This window comes from Cinclus cinclus, chromosome 3, assembly GCF_963662255.1.
Source record: "Cinclus cinclus chromosome 3, bCinCin1.1, whole genome shotgun sequence".
Taxonomy (NCBI): Eukaryota; Metazoa; Chordata; class Aves; order Passeriformes; family Cinclidae; genus Cinclus; species Cinclus cinclus.
The window spans coordinates 66,031,208-66,042,647 of record NC_085048.1 but is presented as its reverse complement, the minus strand read 5'-3'; the positions used below and the strand labels follow the sequence as shown (position 1 = coordinate 66,042,647).

The window sequence follows — 11,440 nt, the reverse complement described above, 5'->3', positions numbered from 1 at the left end:
TTGGCATGCAGTATGGTTTCCTCTGCTAGTAAAAAAATGTACCTGTATATTCAATTTTATGGTATCAAATACAGAAAAGTGGAAAAATTCCATGGCTTGAATTCATAGATGTGATCTCCAGCATTTCAAATTTGTGGCTTTGCTCCTGTGCTTATGATACAATGTAGCATTCTATATACTGACACTCAAATGATTCATCAAAGATCCAATGACAAAAGAATTGTAAAGAAACTGGAATGCTTTAAATACACCATCAGGTTCATGTACTTTCAGTTCTGCCAAGCTACTTCTCTACATGCAAGTAGAGAACGTTTGAGATACTTGGACTTAACCCTGCATCACCAACAAAATTTATGTGGAAGAGAAGTAAATTGAAGAGAAACAAAAAATGGCACAATTTGTCATTGTCACTTGAAACTTAAGACAAAAATTTATTTTTTTTTCCCAGAATGCTGCATTTTAACAACAGTCGATTCTCTCCTTAGTGTGAAAGCACTGATACTTCACTTACATTGCAACATCACTCTGTCTACTGAAGCTTTTATGCCTGGCCATCAAACTCTATATCTAGTAAAAATGTAGCGTATGGAGACTAAGTTGTTTCTCTTGTGGATAAAACTTCTACTTAGCAGCCATGGAACACTGGACAATGCACTTTGATGTTCTGACTGCACAATTCAAGTGAGTAAAACAATTTGGACTTCAGCTCACACCTCTGGAGAGTTTGGGAGATGGAATAACCCAAGAGCAACCTGCTCCAGTCTCACTGCTCAAGTATGACTTTCAGAGGATGCCCTACGCCGAACCCTGCTCTGTTGGGTGCAACTCCAACATCCTACCCACAGCCACTGTATCCAGTCAAGAAAACTAGTGTAAGCAAGAGGACTATGGCGCCAGCAAGAAATGTGCAAGTTTTATTTTTAAACATCATTGGATTGAAAAATAAAGAATCATATGGCTTATTGATATTTCAGGAGATAGTAGTGAATAAGTTAAAGAAGATTTCATTCCAAAACATATGTTGCTTTCATTTATAGCTAAGCTAATGTAGACATGTATTTTCTTACTTTTGTAAGTGTTGAACAGCCACCTTCTTCCCCCCACAAAGATCTCCACGTATATGCACGGGCACTTTCTACAAAGCTCTTGTGGACTAAAGGCTTACAAACAGTGATTTTCTTTTTAATTAGAAATATTAATCAGGCCCAAATATAATTATTTAAATCAACTTCCTGAGCAACTTAGAATTTGGAATGTGCTGAAAAGTTTCAATAAATAAGTCAAAGATTTACCAGCTTATAACGTACCTTTTAGAAGTTAAGCAAAATATATTTAATGACAGAGAAACAGGCTATAGGACCAGGAATATTAGACGCTATGTGCCAGACAAATTAAAGAATTACCATTTGAGGAGAAGAGGCCAGGTTGATTGTTACAAAAATACAACAATAGTAAAACCTAGCAAGTAAATCACTAAGCAGCTTCTGTATTTAGATTATAAGTAGTGATGGCTGAAGAGACCATTAAATAAACAAAGAGACAGAAACAGACTTTACTGTAAGTGGCAGTGAACTCTCAGGAAGGATGCATGTGTTAAATGACTATAATTCTGTTAAAACGTTGGCAGAAAAAGGATTGAAACTGAATTTCAGAAACATGAGAATACTAGTTCTTTCCAAAATATAACAACTCCACAGTGTGTAAACTAATCATTACTCTTTCAATGTAATTTCATAGAAACCACTTAAAATATACAATGCAGCAGATTCATATTTTAGCTAATACGTTAGTTACTATCTGTGCCATTTTCAGCTTTCTTTCATGTGCTCCCCACAGTAGTGCATTGCTACCACCAACCTGGGATGTTAATAATGAGAACAGAATCTTATTCCTAGTATTTTCTGTAAATTAGCATCTAAACTCTCCTTTATTTTCATCCTCGGTGTATAGGTAAAGACTGACCATAATTTATATTGGCTCTCAGCAGGCTCATGGAAGAGAAAACCCTTGGAAAGCCCATTTGAGCTGATCCTGAGTTTATATGCTTCATCCATCACAAAATAACTTTTGCTTGATATAGCAAACTGAAGTACCTTGCAGATGGCAGCTGTGGAATAGGAACCAAAAATTTTCTGGTAGATATTTAAAAAAGAATGTTAGATACATAGAGGTGGATTGTCCTCATCCTGGCAAGCAGCTGCAACGTCTTGTACCTGCTGCTTTCCTGTGCTCTAGGGACAGGAATTTATTGCTCTTTTTTCTCTGTTAGTCCAGCTTTCTTTGGTAACAACAGTGTGCAAGAGGCCAAGGACTCATCAAGACCCCAAACTCCGTCCTATTCTGCTCTGTAGCAGAAGGCCAAAGAGCTCTGCCCAGGGCTGCCTGTGGGTCTGTCTCTTCTGCACCACCAGGGCTGGCAGGCTGCCCAATAGCCAGCACACACACATATCACAGGGAATCCCACTCTAGGGACACCCACCCAAATAACAGCAGCACTTCACATATTGGTGCTACTTCTTTCTCCTCCCAGCTTCCAATGATCCCTTTTCTAGTGTTGGCAGATAATATTTGTAGTGATTAAAAAGGGCAACTTTCACAGTGACTCTCTTAATAACCTATCACTGAATTAGCTTTGGTTTCAGAGAGCACAGCTTCTTGTACTTCTTTGATGATTCTGAAGTATTTCAACTAGAGAAGCTGTGTGTGTTCATATTGTCAATTTTCCTTCTAGCCACACTGAAAGTAGGAGTCTGGTGTTTGTGTTGGTGGGGAAGCTGCATTGAGATTCAGATGTGAACAATTAAATTCTGCAGTTCCAGAAATACTGGTCATGGTTAACAGGAGTTCCAGATCTCCTCAGTTTTTTAACGAGTAGCTCTTTCTGTATCTCTTTGGAATTGTGACCCAAAAGAATAATAAAATAAAAAAAATACCATTCTTGAACATAAACCTCATATGTTACACCTTTTCCTTTAGAGTCTAATAGAAACATAGTCAACTGCTGAAATAAAGCTCTGCCTGGGCACTTTTGTTGTTGCAATTAGATGATTCCTTTTTTTTTTTTTTTTTCCTAGAAGGCTTTGTCAAAAATATCTGGTTTCTGTAACTTGCCTTACACTCACTAGTCCTGATTTGGTAGAACAGCAGCCTTGCTCCTCCAGCACAGGTAATCCAAGGAACTGTTACCTGGCCTCCTTCTGAGCCTGTTATCCTTGGATTTGAAGACACAGCAATGGCTCTGACCATACCCCTGGGATACCAGTGTGCTTTTGACAGAAAGAGGCACTCTTCCTACATGGCTCACTGCCTAACTTGCTGGTAGTTCATGCCACAGTGTTATGCCATAAAGACTTGTTTCTGGTGAAAGAGAGAGATGAGAATCTGCAAGATTTACTTTTCAAGAATGCCTAATCTATTCTTTTGTATTTTGCACTTCACAAAGGACTACCATGTATTCCAAAAGTTATTTTGTGACAGATGGTAGGTGCTTCTCTCTTGAACTATGCTATAGCAATGATGCTATAGAGCCAACACTGCATAACGAATCAAACCTGCAAAATCAGGTATCTCCCAATGGCTCCAGCATGTGGGAATGGTCTTGTCTGTTCCATTTCAAATCCGCTGCGCGTTCACTCAGTTCCTTAAGGAATTACTTTTAATAATAATTAAAACAAATCTTAAGAAAGCTGGAGGGGTCACCAGAAGAGAAAGGATATCTCTTCCATCCATCACCTTTTATAGATATCCTCTAGCCACTTTTCATCATCTTCTTCCTCATCATTTATAGGTTCCTCTGTTTCCAGGGGAGAAGGAATGAAGAACTCAGGTCTGGGACTTGGTTTTCTGATATGAGACTTCAGTCCAAACTTGCGTTTTAGCAGGTGGAATTGTTCTTTGACATAGTAATAAAACTCATATTCATATCTCATGCGTTGGTAGAGGACCTGTATTGCCTCTGGAGAGGGGACGGTCTTTTTTACTGTCACAGTCAGATTGCCAAGTTTCCTATGTTCTGTAAAGAAAAAACAACAGGCAACATGGTGGGTGCTGATTAGCGAGACCAGACATAAACTTTTTAATTTAAACATTAAGGCATGGCCTTACTACATTACTGACACAAATGAGTTCAAGCTGTCTCTAATAATGGATTTACTTTTAACAAAATATGAAAAAACACAGATATTTGAAGTCAGGCTTTCATGCTTAAATATGGTAGTTCATATAAGTCTTGTCTGCAGTTGCCAAAGATCTTAATTGTCAATGGTTATCTGAAAATACAAACCACATCATGCGAACTATGTGCATGAGCTACACGCAGAGAAACCCACAGTCTTGCCTAGCTTTGGAAATTTGATGTCAGGCACACCACTGATCTTAACTAATCAATTATTTCCTATGTGCCATATGGTGACCTGTCTCAGTTGTGCTTTATTATAGTTCAAATCTAAACAGAACTTGTCAACCTGAATCCATCTCAGGGTAGCACTGAAGGATTGCTGACATCACCACATGACACTTTAGGATCAATAATGCCTGCTAACTTTCTCGTCCTGTTATACCTGTTAATGCAACCAGACTCATCTTCCTGTCATGGCCTGGAAGATATCACTACTTTTTTGCTCGCCTGACAACTTTGGTAAACTGAAATACAAACCTTTTATTGTTGATAAAGAATTAGTTACTAATAAAAATACTGAATTCTCTCTCAACAGATGAGTCTATCACTGGAGATGAATGTATTTAATGGAGATGTAAAGCAAACTCCGAAGGCAATAATTTTGCTCTTTTCAAGATGGCAAGAGGTTGCCAGAGCACCATAATTATTTTCATCCTAAGTATACAACATGGGAATCTAATTCTTATTGTAACAGCAGTTCTTCAAGTCAGAAGTATCCAAAAGGGTCAGGCCATGAAGGATGGTAAGGAAAAAGCTTACATGGAGGAAGCAGACAACAAAGGTTTCATGTTTCCAACTGGGTTCCAGTGGCAGCAACCACCCTCATTTCCAAAGAGAGTCCCTGAATCAAAATGTGATTTTACCACGGGTAGAGTTTTGTTCATGTGAGCAGAACAAATGGAGTTCTTCTGCCAGCAAAGCTTAACACATGCTTAACATCTCTACTGAGAAACAGGTTTTCACAGTTGCTTACACATAAAGCTAAGGGATGAAAGGCAGGTTCCTAGCAGGAAAAGTAGTTGTTCTTGGGATCCCACAAGTCATATTTATCCCAGAGAAATAATCAAGAATAGCTTTTTAGGGAAGAGAGGAACTTTAAACAAACTCTTTTATCCCAAGAGGTAATATGAGTAAGTCCATCTAGCAAGCACAACAGCAATGATCTTTATACAAAAAGTTGGTGCAAGATTTTAAATCTTGAAAAGTACAAGAAATGAGCAGAGCAGAGCACAGCATTGGACATGAATGGTTTTCTTTAAATTTTAGAAGATTGATTTTCATATTGCTTAAAGTAGCCACAGTTGTAAAAAAAATTGATTTTTAGTTGGTGGACATACATTTTCCTCCTTGAGAGAAAAGGATAACTAAAGAAAATCAACTCAGAGCGCTTTAATAATACTACATGAGACAAATGCTGCTGGGGTAGACATTCTCTTATTCACTGGACTTCATTTGGTCACACCAATATGGTGCAAAAGAAAAAAGTTACATCTGAAATAGTCAGTTTTGCTTATCAACTGCAGCAGAGTAATTTGAAATGCAGGAAGAATGACACAAAGAGAAGGTATGTTGACTAACTTACCCACTGTTCTAAATCACAAAAAATTATTTAAAGCATTAATTCTATTTCACATCTGTACTTTTAATTCCTTCTCCAAAGGAAGAACGGCTTTATTAGTTGGTAATTATTAAAATATACTACTGTGTACTTAAATGGAACTTTTAAACCAGACTTAGTAGTTCTTTACACTGTCTCTACCCATATATAGAAGTAATTAAACAACAGCATACAGAGTTCTTTGTTCTTTAATTACAGTGATGTATGGTGAAATATGTTCCATATTTACTGTTTATCAGTTTGCTTAGTTTTATTTAGATAATAGTGAACTTTTTAAAATATACAAAAAACCCCAAAGAAAGATGGAATTTTTAATGTGCTATTTAGCTAAGAAAAAGTGTAGAGGGTCAGGAAATGCTTGCATTCCAAACAAATATTGGCATAGAAAGCAGGACCTGTATTTAGTGAATAGTGTGAAATATTTTTGGTGAAAATATCTGGGTTCCCCAAGAGCTTATTCTTTTCTGCACCACCTTCACCCATAGACCAGAACAGACTAACAAATGTCTCATCTTGTTAAAGTTTCAGCCAAGTTGTTCAAGTTACCTTCAAATTGCCATTGATGGGTATGAGGTGACTACATTCCAGGAAGGGTATTCTACTCAGCCTGTCCTTGGGTGAGAAAACTTCCTTATGATTACTGAGCACTTCAAGACATTCCTCTGTTGTGCTTAGCTGATAGCTCCTGCCAACTTTACAGTCTGGTTTTCTTTACAAATTCAGCAGCAAATATACACTACTAAATACTGCATTTATTAGCTTAAGTCTTTATACTGCCTGCCAACTTTGTTTTTATTTTACGCAAGTTATTTCTGCTACAGAAAACTCCATTTAGCACACTGGAAAAAGCCCTTGACTTACAGAGTCCCTCCAGGACTGTAAGTGAGGAAAGCCACTTTCACAGCTCCAGCTCCCTTTGGCCGCTGCTTCTCCCAGCAGAGAGAGGCACTTGTGCTTAGCCCAGGAGCGCTGCCAAGGATGACAAGGTGAAGAGCACAAGACTGTTTCCTTTGGGGGTCAGTCTGTGGGGACAGGAGTGGCCAAAGGCAATGTCCTACTGGTGTGCCGAGCAGGGAGCAGCCCAGTGCTCTGTGCCACCCTCGCAGCACAGCACACTCCTCCTCTGAATTTGCTGTTGCAGTGGCACAGGGGTTTCTGGATGTGTGCAATTCTCTGCTCTGTGCACACACCTATGACTACAGAAGTACACATGTGAACAGAGAGAAACACCCACACCCGGGAAGGCTGCAGGGGCTGTGCAAATTTTCTGACTCCTGTTTGTTTGCCTTGCAGCACAATCATTGGAACTGCAGAGCATGAAGAGCTGTGAGGTGTGGGTTGCTGGATGGCATGAGTTGGACCTGTGCCTGGCTGCATGCTCAGCCTTTTGATAAAACAAGTGAACTCTGCAATTTTTTGTACTTGTACTTTATTTAGACTGCATTTTAATCTTAAATACTCTTAAAAGGCTCTCTGATACAAATATGGATGAGATCACAACACTGCCCCTTGAAGTCACCTCAACTACCTCTTATCATAGAAGCAAAACGAAAAATTAGATAGATCTGGCTTAAAGCCAAAATTCCAATCTGCATATGCTACATAAACCCAGCTGCCCCACCAAAGGACCTCCATTTTATGACCTTTGAGCCAGCTAACCAGATGGAGGGCAACAAACTACACCTTTTACTTCTTGTTTTTTTTTAAATTTTTTTTAATGCATTTGCTTTGGCATTATTTTAAGTTACTTGAATAATGCGCTATACAGTAATGCAACCCCCCCCCCCCTTTACCTAACTACTGAAATGAAAAATGAATGCAAAAATACTAACTAGGATGCAAGTAATGTCCAGTAATAAAATTTATGCACTGCCAAGGTAAAATCACAACTGGTAGAAGATACAGGACTGGGAAGATGCATGTTACTGTAGGAAAGCTGCTATTAAAATGGGGGGAAAACGAGGTGCTATTGGTTCTTTTTTCCCTTGTGAGAAAGTTGCCAGTTCCAAGAAGATTTTCCTCTCTGCACACAGACATCACTATACAGTACTGTAACCTTCCATTACTGTAGGCTGCAGTAAATGCAGCCTGCTCATACCTTGAATTAAGACTAAACTGGCATGCAGATAGGAATGAAGAAAATTAAATTCTTTTGGGTTACCAGTTGATGAGTGTTTACTGTTACTTTCCACACTCTCACTTATTTTTTTTTTAAACTAAGAAACGGACATTACTCACTGCAGCAATCCAAACCATAGGGAAAAGTGAGTTTTATAACTTGTGGTTGCAAAAACCCTGAATTGCCATATTTAGACAAAATGATCCTAAAGGCATTCTCCACCTCAGAAGAAAATTCAGAATGACGTGCTCTCCAGTGTCTTGCTGTTTTGGGGGGTGCTACGCAAAGGCTGCCCCTCAGTGCCGCTCCTGGATGAAGGCACAGGGAGCCGGTGCCCCTGGGGGGCCCTCGAGGAGAGGCGAGCCAGGCTGGAGGCAGCGCAGGGTGGCTGCAGGCCAGCAGAACCAGGGGCTTGCTGGGCTCACGCCGCGGTGGAATAACGTCACACTGAGCTGCACTGCTCCCACGGCTGTGCGAACACGACAGCTGTCACAGATACAGCAAACTCATTTCCTGCAACTGTGCAGGGAGGCCCTGTGTCTCAATTGTATGCAGCTGAGTTACAGCACATACCTACTTCTCCAGAGTTTTAAATGGAAATGAAAGTATGTCACTGTGGTTAGATGTGACGTATGAAGGGGTGAGGGTCTCTGTTTGATCTGCCTCTCATTACTATGGTGCCAACCAGGGGATGGCTATGCTAGAAATTATCTCCCCTGGAATGTTCAGCTTAGCAAAAAATTTGCTGGCACAACCGATTTGCTTTCCAAACTTGACATTTTTAGCCTGGCTCTTGAAGGGTATCTGGGAAAAGGACAGTTCGGGGAAAATGGATGAGACGCTGACATGCTGGGCTCGCACATCTTTCCAATGGCCACCGGGCTACTGCTACTCAGGAGTCCAGGGCAGGTCCCTGGATCCAAGCTGGAGGAGGGATGATGTGCTGCAGCAACACTCCGTGATGGAGCACCTTGCTTAGGCTTTCATTCGTTAATGGGAAGCAGGGATGGTGGAGAAAATCCAACAGACACCGACTAGGCAGAAATACATCAAAAATCAAAACTGATGGAAAAGTAAAGCAGCAATTTGTCCCACAGTATATACCAACTTTATCTGAAATACCATGAATCCTAGTTATTTACCTCTTTACCACTAGTTTACTCTCTTCACAGTTATTCACACCAACAAAATATGGTGTAAATTTTAATGACACGCAGATTAAGATTAGACCTTCACATGCATACAGGGGACAGTTATGCCAGGCTCACAGCACTACTTGCTTTGTTTTACCTGAATTCTGGCCTAAATTATTGTGGTCCTTTGCTGACACAGAACAACTCCTAACTCCAGGGGATTAAGAGAACTCTCGCACACCGGCACACAGCCGTTTCCTATCTCCTAAAGGTCAGGCATGGATCTCTCTGAAAGAGCAGCTCTCCAGAGTTCATGGAAACTCCCAGAACTTTAGAGCTCTGCAATCCTAGGAAAGGGAACGTCCTATTATTTATCAAACAGGGATCTTGGGAGCAAATACACCAGAGTGTAATTAGCCTGGACACTATAAAATTATGGCTGTCAGTGACAGAGATGGAACTAGGTGAGATAGCAATGTTCTTTCTTATCACTGCAATGAATAAAGAAACTGAAGGAAAGAATAGTCTCACTGTTAACCTTATACAATTTCATTATTTATAGTAACATAGACAAAATGCAGGAAGCTCTGATAATTATAAGGTAGCACAGAAAAATTGAGGGATGCCAAAACAGAGATTAGCCAAGAAGAGTTCAAAGAGATAATCTGAACGATACGTAAACAAACAACTAATGTTAAAGGATGCAAACACCAAGGAGGCATGACATAAAATCACAGCAAAGAAGAAAGAGGAAGAAAAAAGAAAATAAAAGTTAGTGATAAATGATAAATGTAAGGAGTACTTTGGGCTGATAAGGCCATAAATAACAAACATCTTCCTACACTATGCAAGTAACATATATTTGGAAAATACTGCAGAGGTCAGCACTGCTCTGGTTGCCAACTGGACAATGCAACAGTGATATGAATTCAACAGCACTCTTACATACTACTTGAGCTGTTAGAGGCATTACATCACTATTACAAAACACTTGCCATAGAACACACTCAGCAATACAAATATATAACTTTTTCCAGCTACCACTCTCTGAAGTCTCTTCTCCTACCACTAAGTATTATAATAGAATCCCTAAACCCTGCTCCTGGAAATGTCACCATACTATGCCTTTGCTCCTACCAGTTCAGAGCTGTGGATCCAACAACATGGGTTTCCAGCTGCAGGGGATGCTTCAGCCAACCCTCCTGTACTGCCTCTGATACTGTCCTCAGCCTGGAAATGTGCTGTATCTCACACAAGATCAGGTAACAAATCTCAGCAGGATCTTCTAAGACGCTTCTTTATTTGGTGCACTTTAATGCTGCATTCCCAGTTCAGGTAGGTTAACTCAGAAGAAAAAGAAAAGTTGACAAATAACCCACACTGGTAGAATGAACAGGCAGATTCTTACGAGAATGTGGTCAGGTACTTTTATAGCCATTAAGCAACTTTTAAGTTGAACTAGACAGAGTTGGAAGTGCCAAAACCAAAGTCATCTGCAGAGGAAATGCCAGGATTGTCTAGTTTGAGTTGTTGAAACAACTCCTATGGTTGCAGCTCATACACTGCAATTTCTAATGTATCTTTTACAGCTATTTAAGAGTTATTGAATGAATCCAGTCAAATCTGGATCTGACAAAACCACAATTTAAAAATAGGTTCTTACAGATGGCTTGTGAACAGTGCTGCATAGTAGGTTATGCAGATACTAATATTATCACTTTTTTGCAGACAGAAGAGAGAGTTGCAGTGACTGAGACAAATTTCAGCAGCGCTTATGAGCAGGAAAAGCTTCACCACAGCTATGTAATGCAGAAAATCTGCAGAGATACAGCCCAGCACTTAAGAACCTAGAGCAGGCATCTTGCCTTTGTGCTTCAAGTCATGGTAGGCTGCTATCTGTGATTTTTGTCCCCATAAAGGAAATGATGAAGAGGCACACTGTGCAAGTGAAGATCTCTGAGAGGGATGGAGAGAGGTGAAGGTATTTTTATTTCCATATATAGTATTGTTAACTGAAACACTGGCATATAGTATCCTGTTGTGTAACCACATCCTAAATCAGAAAGAGTATGAAAACAACCTCAGAATGAACACTGGGGTTGAAAGGGACACTTTGGAGAAAGATGATAAATCCACTCTGGTCAGCTTACCAAAAGAAGACGACTGAGAGGTGACTTGTTTACAGCATCTGCATATTTTCATGCTGAGAAAATTATGGGTACTGCAGGGTTGGAAGCGGGAACCAGACAAATACAGACTGGAAGTACGGCACTGCTTTCTTGAAGTGGTGAAGGTGATTAATCGTTAGTACAAAACAAACACAGTTGATTTGCTATCACTTGATAATTTTGCATCAAGACAGATAACTTAATGAACTCCAGATACTGGTCTCT

General features: G+C 39.8%; 1 protein-coding gene across 1 annotated transcript in view; it reads right to left on the bottom strand.

The window, feature by feature from the left end:
- Window positions 1–3,728: 3,728 nt before the first annotated feature.
- UST (uronyl 2-sulfotransferase) overlaps window positions 3,729–11,440 on the bottom strand; it is a 146,773-nt gene continuing 139,061 nt past the window's right edge. Inside the window, exon 8 of the mRNA XM_062488933.1 lies at window positions 3,729–4,012. Within this exon, the coding sequence (XP_062344917.1) occupies window positions 3,729–4,012 (284 nt within the window). The remainder of the gene's footprint in view (window positions 4,013–11,440) is intronic.